The following is a 17,233-nucleotide window of genomic DNA, read 5'->3' as shown; positions in this document are numbered from 1 at the left end:
CATATAGCATCTCATTTAATGAAGAATGCAGCAGTCTAATATACGTTGATAATGTATCCATAAATAGTCCACCTAGATTTTTTACAGAGAAGATTTTTTTTATGTCACCTGAATCTAATGCAGGACATTTCAATTTCCAATTTAAATAATTGAAATTTAAAAATGATAAACGCTACTTTAAATTTATAAAACTAATAATTTTCTAATAAAAACGAAAATAAAATTGTACAAGAATAATTAGTAGTATATTCTAATTTAGTGCAATAAATTTTTGATAAAAAGTATTACTACTACTACTACTACTACACTACAAAATTGTAATTTTAAGAAAATACTTACAAATAAGTGAAAATAATTACTAGCATATAAAATAGTAGGATATAGAAAGTGAAATACTACTAAATCTTACTGCTATGCGAGGTGGAATCGTAATTCGATTGTATATGGAGTAGTTAATTGCCGTTTACAAATTGGGGAAAAATTGATGCAAAATTAGGGTTTAAGCATTTAACGGACCTGCTGCTGAGCAGTCAATCGACTTGGTTAGAACTCTCATCTTCGACTTAGCGCATATGAATCATAATTACTTGTTTAGTTACATGCATGCAATCCCGTGTTAGAACCCAGAAATTTGTTTGCTTTGGTCAATCTAGGCTTCTGCTTTTTCTGCACCGAGCTGAATTTGGTCTGTGTGCACGCATTCTCTAATTGCTCAGATATATGAAAACGTGGATATTACTTCTTATAGAATTTGACACTCTGCATTTTCTCTCGCCGGACTTGCTGGGATTGTGAGATATTCTGAATTCTGTGGTTTGTTCAAATAGTCAATGTAGGTCGCTATACCATTTCTGCTTTAATTTTGTTGTCTGAACCATTTGTGAGATTGAGTGAGTTTTTCTGGTGCTGTTTCTGTTCGGTTATCCAATCCTATCTATGTGCATTAACCGACATCGCAATGGCTAGTTCATGTAACATGCTCTGGAAGAGTAGTTAAAAAAAGGAAAAGAGGAATACTTTTCTGATAGTTTAACCCTCTTTGTTTATGATGGTTTGTTACAGATAAGTGGCGTTACTAGTATAATCTTGGAGAAGTAAAATTTGTTGATCTTGTTTTGGCAAGTTAAACTTTTAAGTAGCAGAAGATGGAAGGTTCTCCTACATCCATTAAAAGGAAACAATCAGAGGAGGGTTCGCAAGAACAACAGGAAAGCCAGGTGCAAGAATCTGTCTCGAAGAGGCGTAGCTTATCTAGGACATGTGTGCACGAGGTGGCAGTGCCCAGTGGATATGTTTCAACCAAGGATGAATCAACTCACGGCACCCTGGCAGATCCCATTTATAACGGGGAGCGAGCTAAGACCTACCCATTTAAGCTTGATCCTTTTCAGGAGGTTTCTATTTCTTGTTTGGAGAGAAATGAGTCTGTTTTAGTCTCTGCCCACACTTCTGCTGGGAAAACTGCAGTTGCGGAATACGCAATTGCCATGGCTTTTAAAGAGAAGCAGCGGGTCGTATATACTTCTCCTCTAAAAGCTTTGAGCAACCAGAAGTACAGAGAGTTAAGTCAAGAGTTTTCAGATGTTGGATTGATGACAGGTGATGTCACACTTTCACCTAATGCAAGTTGTTTGGTGATGACTACGGAAATCCTGAGGGCAATGCTTTATAGGGGTTCTGAGGTATTGAAGGAAGTTGCTTGGGTTATATTTGATGAGATACATTACATGAAGGATCGTGAAAGAGGTGTAGTTTGGGAAGAAACTATTATCTTCTTGCCCCCTGCCATCAAGATGGTCTTTCTTTCCGCTACTATGTCAAATGCGACTGAATTTGCTGAATGGATATGTAATATACACAAACAACCTTGTCACGTGGTTTACACAGATTTTAGGCCGACACCCCTACAACACTATGTGTTTCCTGTGGGTGGCTCTGGTTTATATCTCGTAGTTGATGAGAATGAGCAGTTTAAAGAAGGTAACTTTTTGAAGCTTCAGGAAACTTTCAGCACTCAAAATTCTGTTGATGGGAGCAAGAGTGCGAATTCCAAAGGCAATAGCAGAATCGCTAAAAGTGGAAATTCTTCAAGCGGTTCCAACATATACAAAATTGTCAAGGTTAGTTGGCATCAGAGGATGCTGTGCTCAGTTAGAAGCTAGATATCTATATTATACTCCCTCCGTCCCCAAAAATAGTCTTCTTTTGTCATTTTAGTTTGGCCACTTTCTATTTTTGGAAACCTTTTCACAACACATTACACTACCAAAAAGGTGGGTTCCACTATCCACTAACACTACTTCAATTACTCTTCTCTTTCTCTCTCATACTTTTCCAATTTCCATTAAAACTCGTGCTCTCCCAAAAGTCCCTATTTTTAGGGGAAGGATGTAGTATAGACATGCAGAGTTATCCATTTTTGTCGATTTATGGCTTTTTCTTATTCTTGTTATTTTAGTGTATTCTCACAGAGTTGTTGATTTGCAGTTGATAATGGAACGAAAATTCCAACCAGTCATAATTTTTAGTTTTAGCAGAAGAGAGTGTGAGCAACATGCCATGTCCATGTCCAAACTTGATTTCAATACTCCAGAGGAGAAGGATGTTGTGGGTGAAGTGTTTCGAAATGCTATCCTATGCTTGAGTGAGGAGGATAGAAATTTGCCTGCCATAGAATTAATGTTGCCATTACTTCAGCGAGGCATTGCTGTTCATCATTCTGGTTTGCTTCCTATCATTAAAGAACTTGTAGAGCTTCTCTTTCAAGAAGGGCTTGTTAAGGCCCTATTTGCCACAGAAACGGTATTAACATTTCCAACCGATCATTTTAGTTAAAATTTAAAGAAAGTGATACCATGTCTTTCAACAGTGGCATCAATATTTTTGGAACTAATTGCATAAAAATATTCTTACACATCTTTTAGTATAAAGTCATATAACTTTATTCTATATTACTATGCTGTAAGCTAATTTTATTTACTTGTCACTACATGCCAGTTTGCAATGGGGTTGAACATGCCAGCAAAAACTGTTGTTTTTACAAATGTGAAAAAATGGGATGGTGACAGTCATCGTTATATCGGATCTGGTGAATATATCCAGGTGAGTATTTTTATTATTTAAAAATATGTGCATTGTATCCGCTACCTTGCACGGCTCTTAACATATATTTGCATGTAGATGAGTGGTAGAGCTGGACGTCGTGGTAAAGATGAGCGTGGTATTTGCATTATAATGATCGACGATAAGGTAAGGTTGATATTCTCATGGTTTGATTGAGACTTGGGAAACATCTCCCTCCCTCTTTGGAAATATTATGTTTTTATGTTTCTTGATTGTTATTGGTCTTCTTCAAATTTTCGTTGCCTCTATTCTGGTTATGTAAAATTGGCAATTGAATAGATTTTGTGTACTAATAATTCATCTAATCTGTTGTGTTTTATATAAAGAACAGTTTATCTTAATTACCCTTTCATACTTCCACTTTGACATCAGATGGAGATGAATACACTTAAAGACATGGTTTTGGGCAAACCAGCACCTTTGGTCAGTACTTTCAGGTTGAGTTATTACTCAATTCTAAATTTAATGAGTCGTGCCGAAGGACAATTCACAGCTGAGCATGTTATCAGAAACTCCTTCCATCAATTTCAGCATGAGAAGGTTTTACTTATTACTTGATTTTCCAATGCTCTCATAGGTTCATAATTTCTAAATCTATGACATTTCTGCTTTTTAGGCTTTACCTGACATTGGAAAAAAAGTTTCACAGCTCGAACAGGAAGCTGCTGTGCTTGATGCTTCTGGAGAGGTAGGCATTTGCTTTCACCTGGAGCTTGGAAGTTCTTTTTAAGGATTAAATCATATGTAACAGAGTTATCCTGTTTCACCTACTAGGCTGAGGTGGCTGAGTATCACCGGCTTAAGCTTGACTTGGCCCAACTTGAAAAGAAAATGATGGCAGTGATAACACAACCTGAAAGAGTTCTCTCTTTCCTTCTACCTGGTAGACTGGTATGTCCCAGTATGGCTGTTTCTGATTACATCTTGATTGCCTAGGATGCATGTTTGGCCAACCTTATTTGTGGCTAATTTCCAGTTCGCTACTGATATATAGTTGCTGTTTCTTTATAGAACAACTTATCTGTCGGGTTCGTTGAGTCTAGCCTTATGGTTTTTACTTGGCTCTGTTGTTTCTCACTTAGAACTTCTTCTGTAACTTTGCAGGTTAAGGTAAGAGAAGGAGGAACAGATTGGGGTTGGGGAGTTGTTGTCAATGTGGTGAAGAAACCGCACGCCGTCTCAAGTTCTATGCCAGCTGAACTTGCTTCTTCACGTGGTAACAACTATATTGTGGATGTTCTGCTTCACTGCTCTATGAGCACAAGTGAAAATGGTTCTCAACCAAAACCTTGTCCTCCTTGTCCAGGAGAAGAAGGTGAAATGCATGTGGTGAGTTGATATTTCTAAAGAGAAGGTGGTCGTGAGTCGTGACTGAATATATTTATATAATGTTATCTTAATGCAACTGGCACGTGACCCTTGTGATTCATGTACTTATTTTATTCAACAGGTTCCTGTTCAGTTGCCTCTTCTTTCTGCACTTAGCACACTTAGAATATCGGTTCCTTCCGACTTGAGGCCGAAAGAAAGTCGGCATACTGTTCTTCTTGCTGTGCAACAGCTTGAAAAGCGCTATCCACAAGGCTTTCCAAAGCTCAATCCAGTAAAGGTGTGAATTGTTACTTTGTTAGTTTGATGCTGCTTTATTTTTTATAATTTTTCCCAATGACTACTTTGAGAAATTGTTGTGTTTGGGAGTTTTGTGGCTACATAAAAGAGCCTCCTTTTTATTCAACTGTGTGTCATATTGTTGCTCTGACATTCGGCTTGGAATATTTCTTGGTCTTATTGCGAAATTATGGAATTTTGATTTTATCTACTATCTCCAATTAAGTGCCCTGGTTCATGCGATGCGATATGTTTAGCATAATTTGTTGCTTATAATTACTCCAAAAATTCGATTTTTATTCTGTATGTATACTTATGTGAAATCAAGACAGAATGGAGATGTACCAAGAAAAATAGAAGGCAGGAGCTAAAGGAGTGCTGGTGATGGGGCAAAAGTAATGGTGTATCAGTCAATTTAATGCCACACTTTTTGATGGTTATAACTGTATCATCACTGACTGCCTCACTGTGTGCATCATGCAACTCCTGTTGTGGTTTGGTCTTTTGTGTTTAAGACTTATAAATTGCCTTACATGTTTCATAATTGCATTTGCACCTTATTATGACTTGTAATGTTCCTTATTCGTGCCTGGGTCTAAAAACAAGTTCATATATCTGATATCCTCAAAATATGTCTGTTATATGGAACAATTTTTTGCTGGACCGAGTCTGGAGAGGGCATCTGTTTCTGAAATATTTGCACAACTTTGTCAGGATATGGGAGTTGAAGAGCCTGAATTTGTTGAGTTGGCTAGCAAAATCGATGAGCTTGAGCATAAGTTGTTCATTCATCCCCTGCACAAGGTATGTGAAAGTACCTTCCTCTCGCTGACATTAGGTTCAGTTTGCTTGTTTTTCGTTAATCTGATACCACTAGGCTTAGCTGGAATTTTGGTGAGCATGCTAATCAGCACTTTTGCCCATATATTCCTAATTCATGTTGTCACTTCCAGTCACAAGACCTACATCAGATTTCAAGTTTCCAGAGAAAAGCAGAAGTCAGTCATGAAATTCAACAGCTGAAGTCGAAAATGCGTGATTCTCAGGTACTTCTGTCTTGATGTTTACATCCTGCCTTAGACTTTCTGCACTGGCTTCTTACTCAAGATTGTTCAATACTACCCAATAGTTGTATATACAATATACATTCAGCTTTTTATGTTATCTTGACTAATGAATTGCGTGAGTCCCTTCTTCTGTTTACCTTCCTTGGTAACTATATTTGAAGTCTTTGCCTTTAAGGTTGGCTTCATGGTTTCACATACTTCATGCTTATTGATTAATTTTATGAACTGTTCTCCTTTTCTTTTCTTCTCCCCCCTGTTGGGTTGTATTACTAACCAATACGTACTTGAACTTTTCTTAAGCTTCAAAAATTTCGTGACGAACTTAAGAATCGATCGCGGGTTCTCAAAAGACTGGGTCATATTGATGGTGATGGTGTTGTTCAGTTGAAGGGACGTGCAGCTTGCCGGATAGACACTGGAGATGAGCTCCTTGTCACAGAATTGATGTTCAATGGTGAGCTCTCTAGAAGTGATAGATATCTCAAATACAAGTATGCTTCTTGTAGCACCTAGTTTGAGCAGCAACTATCATTTCTCTGACTTTTGTTGGTGTATATCGATAAGTTACATAGTTTTCTTTAGCTTTCATATATATGTGCTTGCTGACACAGTAAAATAATTTTTAGTTTGATAATAGTTTCAATTCTTCAATAATGCATTGTAATTGCTTAAGTTAGTTTATCCTTTCCATGGCACCTGCTTTAATGCATTTGAACTTGGTAACAAACCATAGTGTGCTTATTTTGGGTTCTGTGTATCTCTGGAAAGGTACCTTCAATGATCTTGATCACCATCAAGTTGCAGCTCTTGCTAGTTGCTTTATTCCTGGGGACAAGTCAAGTGAACAGATACATTTAAGAGCTGAACTTGCTAAACCTTTGCAACAACTTCAAGATAGTGCCAGAAGGATAGCTGAGGTGTCTTTAAATTCGATTCACTAACTGTTTTTCCTAATTATTTTCCGCGGAAAGTTAGTTTCTCAGCAAATATATACATATATACAGTGAATTGCTCCCTCCATCCCAGAAAATTTGTCACATTTCATTATCTGAACTCGTTTTGAAAAAATGATAAATAGTTAAAGTGCAGAGAGAGTAAAGTAAGAGAGACTTGAAAATGAAATGTGATAAATTTTATGGGACAGAGGGAGTATGTTTAATGACAAATTTAATTTAATGTGTTTTGCAGATACAACGCGAGTGTAAACTTGAAATAAATGTTGATGAATACGTTGAAGCATCGATTAGACCCTTCTTGATGGATGTGATTTATTGTTGGTCAAAGGTCGGTATAGTGCTACACTATCTCCTACATGGCATGTAAAACTGTTAGTGATGCTGAAAGCCGTACCTTGTTAACTATCTTGTGGAATATTGCCAGTCTTTATACTTTACCAAGGATGCATGACATTTTACTTAATTGATATACTTAACAAGAATTTTCATTTACTTCTGTCCATATGGCTGCTAGCGCATATGTTGAATCATTATCACCTTATTATTGTAAATTTGCAATTTGATATTTGGTTGGAAATTTTCCTTACCAACTTCTGTTAAGGATCATGTTAAAAATACGCACTTGTATATATGTAGAGTCTACCCAAATTGTCTAAATAGCCCCAAATCACTGATTTCTAAACATGTCACACATTGAAGGGCTTTTGTCCGTTCACTTAAATGTGGTATGTTTTTATAAAAGTAGAATGCATTTTACTTATGAGAAGTGGGTACTTTTACCCTTTACCACTTCTATTTTAACATAAGAAACTGAAGTCTGTTAAGTTGTTTTTATGCATTTGAAGTTTTGTTGTTGTTTTTGATCTTTTTTTAAATTGATCTCTCCATTTTTTTCAGGGAGCATCTTTTGCAGATGTAATTCAAATGACTGATATTTTCGAAGGTAGCATCATAAGGTTGGCTAGAAGGCTTGATGAATTTTTGAATCAGGTAACAGTTTCATCATTTTCCATTTGTCCTTTCCAATAGTATTAGCAAAAGGCTCTTTTGAGAATTCTGTTTCAGTTTTTCATTCTCTTACCATTTCTAGCATAATTAGATAGAAAGTCATTTTTTACATCATTTTGATTGGCGCCTTCCTTCCACGAGGTCACTTTCATCGTATGCAACTAGAAAATTAGACAATGGAGTTCCGTGAATTTGTATTTTTTATTTTTCATTTACTGCAAATAGGGAACATATATATTGTTTATTTTCTGCCCGTAGCACTTGAGATAAGTTTTAATTTATGAAGATTGTGATTTGTGAGTTTGCAGTTGAAAGGTGCTGCTCATGCGGTTGGCGAGGTTGGTCTGGAGGAAAAATTTACAGCTGCTAGTGAAGGCATTCGTCGGGGGATTATGTTTGCAAATTCGTTATATCTTTGAAGTGATTAAAACTACTGATATGTTGCTGCTAGTGAAGAGACTTGACTATACCAGTGAAGTTGCACATGCTTACCTTTCTGAAGTTAGTTTTATAACATAATCTCAATTTCTGGAATCAGATAGCTACGTGATTTGATCATGACTCTAGCCAAGAACCAAAGGCATCAGGGCCCAAAATTGATCCAGCTAGGAGTCCGGCTCAGCCCAACGTGAGGAACTGGTTCTACTGCGACTTGTCAAGATTAGGACCGAGACGTGTAATATTTGTAATAGTTGTATTGTTTCAATGCATAGGGTAGGGAGTTTATCTGTTCAATAGAGGAGAGTATAGGTTTGATTACAATTTTTCTGTAAAATGATAGTGTAGCTTTCCAATCGTAGGAGCTTGTTATTTTTATTCTAATTAATGATTTTTGTTCTTGAGTTTATTGTCTTTAATTCCTATTCAGAAATCATGTACTAGTATTGTAGCCGATTTCGCTATTGTTTATCGACTTCTCGATCAAACTCTTGCATTCAAACCTGGTATTGGGGTCATTCTATCTTATCAAATCCTAAAAAACAGTAATGTAGGAACTAGGATGTGAGAAGTCGCCACTTAGGTTCCTGTCTCACATTCGAACATGGCATCGGTTTCTTCCTGTTTGCATGTGGAAAGGTTGCCCACTTGCTGGAGACGACGTTGCTTCCGACCCATGCCCCGTTTCTGGTTCAGTTCGACAGCAATTGAGTTCCACCGTCTGTTCTTCCCCAACTCAAAACTGTCAATCAAGTTCGATCTTACCAACTGTTTCATCTTCGGAACAAGACGTCTGTTTTGTAAGTGTTAAGACATGAGAGCCTTTCCATGAGAGTACTACTCCAACCTGACACTTTCTAGCTTTTCAACATTTAAAAACTAAATTCAAATTATAATTCACTTAAAATATGGGAAATTGCCACTATAATAACAAAGTTCGATCAAATTCTATTATTTCGCCTTCCAAAATTCAAACGAGTTTTTCCAAATGCGATGCTGAGTTGGCATGTGATGTAGAGTTAATATCATGTAACATACAATAAGCAAAGATAATGTTATTGAAATAGAAGATAATGTTATTGAAATAGATTATCATGAATCTTGGAATTTCAGCCAGGTTTAGTACAACATCATGTGAACCAGAATTTTCTGGGTGGCCTCCCTGCATCTTCATCTTGCATATGCTGCCACAAAAATTAAAAGAGCGGGTTAGTACCAGAAGAAAATCGCAAATCGCAACCATGGGAAAGGCGAATCTCAATGTGCCTGATTGCACACAAGTAATGGAATTCTCAAGCATTCACAACTTACAAGAATTTATAAGATCAGAGCAACCAAATTAAGAGTAGCAAAAAAAGATTAATCAACTAGAAACACAAAACATTGCTAGGTAGTATTGAACACCCCTTAGCTTAAAGTGTGTGGATTTATGTTGCATTCAGTTCAACTAAAGGTTAAAAGGTGACCAGGGTATATGAAAACAATCATAGTAGACATAGTTTCTGTCGCCGTGAAGATAAAGATGATGATAATAAGACAACGTAATAAAACATCAAATAAACAGTCACGGCACATACCAGGCGAAGTTATACAGACAGATATAAAGACTCGAGTTAGAGAAATTTTATGTTTCATTTGATAATCTTCAAAGGACGATAAGAGGCATCTTTGTATAAAAAGGAAGCTAAGATCAAAGTACTTCCACACCAGTATAGTTGAGAGAAGTAAAATTAGTTGTCATCGAGATAAACCTAATGGCATATGGTAACTAACATCTGGTGTGCGCTATCACAGACAATACTTTTACCTACTAGGTACCCAACCAATAAAACAATGTAAACAACCAGAAGAGATATCATAATGTTTAATGGCAGTGATGATAAAATATCACTAGAAACTCATGACCGGAGAACAACGATACCATTTCCAAAGCAATATTTTGGAGGTATACTTGAACGAAGACACGTACATACACAAAAGGAACGTAACTGTGGCTTTATACGTTTAAAAATGACACTAAGAAATTAGAAAGGGATATCTCAAATGATCATGATCTATGTCTACATCCACCCCCTGAAACTTTTCTGATTAAATGCACAGATTTGGAATCCACAATACCTACATGAAATACCCTTCCAACAACACTATGGATAGAGTCCAGTGCACCCTTCCCTGGTAAATGGACATGATGTCCAGCTACCAAAAACGATGAAAGGCGTTATATGCCCAACGAGTTCCTACAAATTACTATCAGCAAGCACTACCCAATACATTGCTTGCCTTACACAATCTTTTTAAAGTCTCCACATTATCTTTCTCAACTACAGCCATCAAAGTAATTTTATGTTCAAACTCTCTCAATACAGTCTGGATAAATTTTCAGATATTCACCAAACACTCGTTCAAACAAAGAAAACAAGCTAAAATATGAAAAGAGCTAATTTTCTTTCTGATTAACAATAATACTAGAAGATCGAATCGAATTTGAACTCAGAAATCACCGATAGACTATACAAAACCAACACTTTGGCACACATTTCGACCAAATTTGACATTTCGCACAAATGAAGCTCATGAATTGGGGGAAATTAAAAGAAAACGTACAAATTCCTTGACAACGCCTTTGTAGACGAGGATGGGGACGGCGACGCCGAAGATCCCGACGAGGGCAAGGTTGCGACGGGTCCACCGGAAATGGTGCTCGAGATTCTCCCTATTAGTAGCCCAGTCCTCGATCCAACGGTTCTTATTGGTCTCCATTCCGCCCCCCATTTTCACTTTCTATTGATTACTACTTTCTCACTCTAGCCTCAGTCTTTTTTTTTTTAGCCTCAGTCTTTTCTCTTCAAAGGGTTTATATATGTATATATACGACACTTTATGTATGACAATATTGCCCTCAGAATGACGGATTTCAGTCCAGTCCTTGAATTATAAATCAATTGGGCATTTTTGTGAAAATTAAAGTTCTGAGCTTTCCACATCCAAAATCAAAACTCAAAGCCGTCGTCGCGATTACCAATCCAATCCAATTGTCACAACCAGGTGATTTATTTTATAATTTGAATCCCGCGTCATACAATTGAGTTTTGGAATGGCAACGTGCAGTCTACGTGTTTGATGAAATGCCTGAGAGACTGAACTTGTGTAAATTCTGCAGAAAAATGGCGAAAGGTTTGATATGGGCGACTGCTGAGGATTTGGCTCGGAACAGGGGGCGGGTTCTGTCACTGTACCGGCACATACTGAGGAGCCTGAATTCACCCGATCTGCCGTTCAACTTCGCGGCGCGGCTGGCCAAGAAGGCGGAGGCTCGCGCGATCTTCGTTGTGGCGGCGGAGGAGCAATCCATCCACAACATCGAGGACCTCATTGGCACCGGCGAGTACGCTCTCTCGCTTCTCAAGAAAGGCCAAATCCCCAAATATAGCTTGTCTAGCTGAGACGGAGAGGTGTTGCGATTAAAAATGGCGCTCGGATTCTGCATTCATCTATTTTACATATTTCAATTTCGAAAAATAAGGTTGTGAACATGATTTTCGGTTTGAGATTGAATGAATAATTATAATTATCGATTCGATCTTATCTCCGTTGCATGTAAAAAGTCGAAGGTGATATTGTTTGCATGGGTTTCGCTATTGGAAATGGAGATATGAGTATTAAAAAATTTTAAAAATTATTGTACTCCTAAATGGTCAAATATAGATATAAGGAGATAAATTAAGAAAATAGAAGTTAATGATGGGTTATTTGTAGAAACCTTAATATAAAGTTAAATAATGATTTCGCATTCACAACTTAGTTCTTTTGATATAGAATATAATAGCATCATATTATGCTACTGTTGCTACAACTAATAATGAAGTACTAGTAGTATTCTCAATTAACAAACTTGTTTGTGCTCCAAAGATTAAAATTTATATCTAAGAATATCCACAATATTTTTTGAATACGTTGATTATATATTGTTTTGACTTGTATAAATGTTCGCTACTCAATATTATGCTCTATTTCCTTCCTTATAAAAATCTATAAAATACTTTTATTAATAAAATCAGCCTGTTCGTGTAAGATGCTTTGTCGTTTGTGGGAAGACGAGAGCCCTATATTTCTGCAAGCTATTATCAGTTTAGACTTTTTCTGGAGTTGTACCATGTCTTGCTTGTTTTCCTTGCACATTAGACTTTTATCTATAGAGTTTGTTGAATGTTCTTGTGATATTCAGGTTCTATGGTTCTTAAGATGCTCGTCTATGGGTTACGTTTTTTCGTTCTTATTTCGCTCGGGTAATAAAAAAAAATTATAAGGGAGACGTATATACATTATTATCTTACTTTACTTTACCTCTACGCTAACTATTTATTATCAATTTTACAAAAAAATGCCCGAATTTGAAACGCCTCACTTGTAATGGGACGGATGGAGTATTAGATTACCAGGACTAAGATCTTCAAACCTTCTACATAGAAATTATCGTATTAATTACTATCTCAAGTTATATTCGAATAATGAAGCGTCAAATGTACCCTTAAAATATCTCTCAAATTTATCCCTCTTTTGTTTTAAAAGGGTTTTCAATGTAAATGTGTTGGTGTGTGTCTTAAAAAGTTTTTTTTTTTCGAAGAAAACCCTTATTCTTGGTAAAGCCTATGTTGTCTGTAGCTCCAATACCTTCGCATTGCATGTGTATGTGTTCCGATTTATGTCCTTTTGTGGTTATTGCCGATTTTACTGTGGTGAATATTGGATTTTTGTGGCACTATAAGTAAGAATCGACAATGTAGAAAGCATTTGTCGAGATTGACTCTTTTCTTTTTGTTTTTGCCTAAAACAGAGTAAGGGAAGCCTGTGCATGTTCCTTTAACATACATCTGTTCTTGTTTGAAATTTTGAGACACTAATTTTGTTAGGGCTTTTGCACAATAATTCACACAAAACAATGAAAATTCGACGATATTAAAGAATTTTTTTAGCTTGGTTGGGGTTTTGATGCAGACTGGCGTTTAGGTCTTGTTTGGGGATGATGTTTATTTCTGCTCTCTGTTTCCTTTTAAATCATGCATATAAACTGGAAATTCGACATTAAATGTTTTCTGTTTTGGTATATCTAATGCTATCTAGTGTTTGGAAGTTAATTACATTGATGATTTAGTTTCCATGGTTAAAACAACCACAGGTTTAAGGTTTTGAGTATTTGAAAGTCAATAGTGCACCATAGAGAAAGCAGTTGAATGTTCCCTGAATTCTATCTGGGAATGGAGACGTACCGCGTAGAAAAACCTTTTGATAGGACGACAAAAGTTCCAATGTCATCTGATAGATGGAGTGTACAAGATGTTGTTTTAGTATGAATGTACATGATACTTAAGTAGACCGTTATATCACGCGGTACCCTTTGTAATGTTCGACATATATCATATCATATGTGTGACTGAGTACTATGGGAGCCTCAAGTAGCTTGAGTTAACCAGTTTTGGAAGTTTCTCTGAAGCCTCATATTGCCACTCGGGCCTGCCCCCGTGTATTTGTTCACCATTTTGTTCAATATGTCAATTGTCTGACAGATGGATTGGACACGATGTTTTTTGTTCAGTATGAATGTACATGGTAAAACTTAAGTAGACCATTGTATGCTTCAGTGCCCTTGTAATGTTCGACATATATCATATGTCATGTGTGAGTACTTTGGGTTCTTCGATTAGTTTGAGTTAGCCAGTTTTGGAAGTTGCAATGAAGCCTCATATTGCTCCTTAGCCCTACCCCTGTGAATTTGTTCACCATTTTGTTCATTATGCCAATTGTCTGTGGCAATATCTGAATAAGAATTTGAGTTTACTCATTTCCGGCTGATAAAGATGCATTTGCTGCTCTGTCATTTTGTGACACTGCCTCTAATTGTTTTTTTGGTTCTTTGTGCATATCTTGGCTGCTCATTTATTATGGAATTTCAGGATATCCGAACTAAATTGGACAAGTTGTTCATCCTGTGTTGACGATTTGCAAGTTCTTGTGTCTTCTTAGCATGTTAGGCGGGTAAGGGATTTGCAAGTTCCTTGAGATTAATTGTTGAATTCAGGAACTTAGATAATGGAGGCAGCTCCGCAGCCACAGTCTTTGCAAGTTACTATCATATTTGAAAGAGACAAGAATGTGAGTGAATCTTCAACTACCGTTGATCGCGTGAATAATGCTGAAGGAGATCGCAATGTATCAAATCCTTCCGTTCCCCCGGGGACCCTGACTACATTTCCTGATGACATTGTGGACTTGTGTTCTGATGAAGATGTTGAAAATCACGAAACAGCCAATGAAGGAAATAAAACATCTGAAAGTTCTCAATATCAGTTGGTGCTATATGATCCGGCCATCAACGGTGGCAGTAATGTCAAAGATGCACCAGGTGGTCCAGGTCCCGTTAGTTGTCCGTCTCGTCCAAAGAAACCACACCCATTTTCTGACCGGACCCCGAGGGTTTTGCCATCGGTAGGGATCTTCGCTGTTCAGTGTGCCAGCTGTTTCAAATGGAGGCTCGTTCCAACGAAAGAAAAGTACGAGGAAATACGGGAGCATCTTTCACAGCGCCCTTTCTTCTGTGACACAGCTCGTGAATGGCGTCCAGACGTCTCGTGTGATGATCCTCCGGATATAACACAAGATGGCAGTAGAATTTGGGCAATCGACAAGCCTAACATTGCTCAACCCCCTACTGGTTGGAAAAGGCTTTTAAGAATCAGAGGTGAAGGAAGCGTCAGGTTTGCTGATGTGTACGTATCTGTTTCTTTTTCTGTTATATGTTTCTTACTTGCCGTAGCTCTCTTTTATCCTATTAGAGTTACAAATGATTATAACTTGATGAAGAAACATGATTTCTTCAGATCTCCTTTTTTATTGTCTCAAAATGCCATTTAATTTATTGTCACGATTTCTCTCAGGCACTATGTTGCACCTTCGGGTAAGAGTTTACGTTCTATGTTAGATATTCAAAGGTATGTTCTTGGCATTATTGCAAAGGAATTTACCATAACAAGTCTTTTGGCATTATGTTTTGGGATAGTTGATTGTTTCCTTACTCGTCTTTTCCTGGTTTTATGATGCTTATTCAAGGTACCTAGATAAACATCCAGAGTACATGACCGAAGAGGTCAGCCTATCGAGGTTTTCCTTCCAAATCCCAAAACCATTACAAAAAAACTATGTGAGGAAGCGACCTGTCCGTCCTGCTTTCTGTAACGATGCTGGTGATCCTGGAACACAACAATATCTTCCACCATCAGAAGGTGTTCGTCAACCTGCACGTAAGGATATTCTCCATATTTCACGAAAAGTAGTAATTTTGTCAAATGAGTTAGTCGAACTTATCTGCAGTGTCACGGTGGCCTTTTAATTCGATAAACATATTTACACTACTGAAATCAACCCGATAATAAGTGAATTCTGATGTGGATCCTTGATGTTTGGCTCGTGATTATTTTGATATTTCGCAATCTGATAAACATATGTACACTAGCGAATCAACTAGATAACATGTGAATCTGATGTTGATCCTTTAGCTTGTGATTTTATTGATTTGTTTGAACTAGAGTGTAGAGGCGGTTTTGCATAGTTACATCATGAGGCAATCGTGACACTTAGAAAACAACTCTGTTAATGCTCCAGGCATAACTTGGGTGAGTACGGATGGGGACACGGACTCACAGCCGAGCAGTCCAGCACTTGCTTACAATTACCATTTGGAGGCACCGGCTTCAAATCCCGAAAGCAGTCAACCTGCAAAGAGGCGGAGAATACCACCCCCAATGAGGTATGCTGATGATTTAGTACCTACCACATTGATGCCAGTGTGGAAGAGCCTCACCACCTCTGATTTCGTAGTTTTTTGATGATCGAAAACTAGCTGATCCTGATTTTGCTAGCTCGTGGGTTTCGATATATAGTCTATTTTGAATGCATACACAAGGTCAGATCAAAGTGCAAGAAAAGCCTAGTTTTTGTGTAGCTGCTATTTTGAATGCATACACAAGGTCTGGTCAAAGTGCAAGAAGAGCTATGTTTTGACTACTATTTTGCACTTGATGTTGTAGTCAACTTTTTTGTTGAGTAGAATACTGAAATTGAAAAGAATGTGATATTGGTATTATGCCTTTTGAAAAGAATGTGATATTGGTATCATAAATATACACATAGCGTGACAAAAAAGTATATTTTTGCAATAGGAGTTCAACTAATACTAAAGTGGATTTGTGATTGATGAGAATGGTCCCTTTTATACATTTTGGTTTGGTGTAGTTATTCCGTTATGTAATGAATATTAGATTGAATTGATGAGCAAAAGAAAAGAGCATTTATTGAATCACTTGATTGAAAAATGAAAAGAATTATTTGATCTTACTATGAATGTATATATGACATGAAATTCATAAATAAAATGTGGGCTTAAAAACAAAAGTTAGGCTAACTTTGACGTGACCATAATGGAATTTGGCACTATGAAAATTCGGGGGAAATACAATGTAAAGTGATCAGAATATCTTTAGGAAATTCGACTATTTCATCCTACTATTTCTTGCACCCAAAAAATGTTCTAACTGCACTGTGTGTGAGAGAAAAGAAGACTTTTATTTATTTTTAATAAAATGTAGATGATCAAATTTATGACAAGTAGCTAGATAAATAAATTTTAAAATCAAATTGTAATTTTCAATATAGACAAATTTGTGCTTCTTGTCACAAGTTTCGAAACCAAGTATTTTGATGCAGCTTTTCGCAAGATGAGAAGAGTTTATAAAGGCGACGATATTCCATTCAATTGTGAGAAGAGGGTAGGGCTTAAGCCCTTAACCAAAAATTCATTTTCTTAATTTTTCTATTTCAAAAATTGTTGAAAATTTTAAAATCATCCTCAGCCCTTATTAAACTATTGTTGTAGACGAGTAAATGATCAGAATTTGAAAGGTAGATGGGGCTGAATTGACTCAAGAAAATAAAGTTACAAAGCTAAAATTTAGCAAAAATGGCTGCCCTATAATTGAGGAA

General features: G+C 36.9%; 2 protein-coding genes across 5 annotated transcripts; both read left to right on the top strand.

Moving 5' to 3' along the window:
* Positions 1–398: 398 nt before the first annotated feature.
* LOC121799948 (DExH-box ATP-dependent RNA helicase DExH10-like) lies at positions 399–8,604 on the top strand. 2 transcript variants are annotated; one of them, XM_042199476.1, is made up of 17 exons: positions 399–542; positions 1,063–2,120; positions 2,488–2,802; positions 2,998–3,102; positions 3,181–3,249; positions 3,496–3,663; positions 3,740–3,811; positions 3,898–4,014; positions 4,228–4,452; positions 4,574–4,732; positions 5,446–5,535; positions 5,685–5,777; positions 6,099–6,252; positions 6,567–6,715; positions 6,987–7,082; positions 7,652–7,744; positions 8,071–8,604. In XM_042199476.1, exons 2-17 carry the CDS (start codon positions 1,146–1,148, stop codon positions 8,179–8,181), a joined length of 2,991 nt encoding a protein of 996 aa, XP_042055410.1. In that variant the 5' UTR covers positions 399–542; positions 1,063–1,145; the 3' UTR covers positions 8,182–8,604. The 2 variants fall into 2 exon arrangements, with proteins under 2 accessions (XP_042055410.1, XP_042055411.1); XM_042199477.1 differs by lacking the exon at positions 399–542 and adding an exon at positions 556–832.
* A 3,783-nt stretch (positions 8,605–12,387) lies between these two features.
* Positions 12,388–16,350, top strand: LOC121800415 (methyl-CpG-binding domain-containing protein 2-like). 3 transcript variants are annotated; one of them, XM_042199987.1, is made up of 5 exons: positions 12,388–12,840; positions 14,152–14,964; positions 15,133–15,186; positions 15,305–15,495; positions 15,857–16,350. In XM_042199987.1, the coding sequence occupies exons 2-5, from the start codon at positions 14,288–14,290 to the stop codon at positions 16,078–16,080; spliced, it is 1,146 nt and encodes a 381-aa protein (XP_042055921.1). In that variant the 5' UTR covers positions 12,388–12,840; positions 14,152–14,287; the 3' UTR covers positions 16,081–16,350. The 3 variants fall into 3 exon arrangements, with proteins under 3 accessions (XP_042055921.1, XP_042055920.1, XP_042055919.1); XM_042199986.1 differs by having other exon boundaries at positions 12,388–12,886; XM_042199985.1 differs by having other exon boundaries at positions 12,388–13,035.
* The last annotated feature ends 883 nt before the right edge of the window (positions 16,351–17,233 follow it).

This window comes from Salvia splendens, chromosome 4 (assembly GCF_004379255.2).
Source record: "Salvia splendens isolate huo1 chromosome 4, SspV2, whole genome shotgun sequence".
Lineage (NCBI taxonomy): Eukaryota > Viridiplantae > Streptophyta > Magnoliopsida > Lamiales > Lamiaceae > Salvia > Salvia splendens.
The sequence above is the reverse complement of the archived record's forward strand: the minus strand, read 5'-3'. Positions and strand labels throughout refer to the sequence as shown.

Bases quoted from the DNA above. Each gene is read 5' to 3' on its own strand.
- LOC121799948 (XM_042199476.1), top strand. From the start codon at position 1,146: ATGGAAGGTTCTCCTACATCCATTAAAAGGAAACAATCAGAGGAGGGT. The intron at 3,664-3,739 runs GTTTTACTTATT...TCTGCTTTTTAG, and splicing joins ATCAATTTCAGCATGAGAAG to GCTTTACCTGACATTGGAAA. The intron at 6,253-6,566 runs GTGAGCTCTCTA...ATCTCTGGAAAG, and splicing joins CACAGAATTGATGTTCAATG to GTACCTTCAATGATCTTGAT.
- LOC121800415 (XM_042199987.1), top strand. From the start codon at position 14,288: ATGGAGGCAGCTCCGCAGCCACAGTCTTTGCAAGTTACTATCATATTT. The intron at 14,965-15,132 runs GTACGTATCTGT...GATTTCTCTCAG, and splicing joins AGCGTCAGGTTTGCTGATGT to GCACTATGTTGCACCTTCGG. The intron at 15,187-15,304 runs GTATGTTCTTGG...TGCTTATTCAAG, and splicing joins TCTATGTTAGATATTCAAAG to GTACCTAGATAAACATCCAG.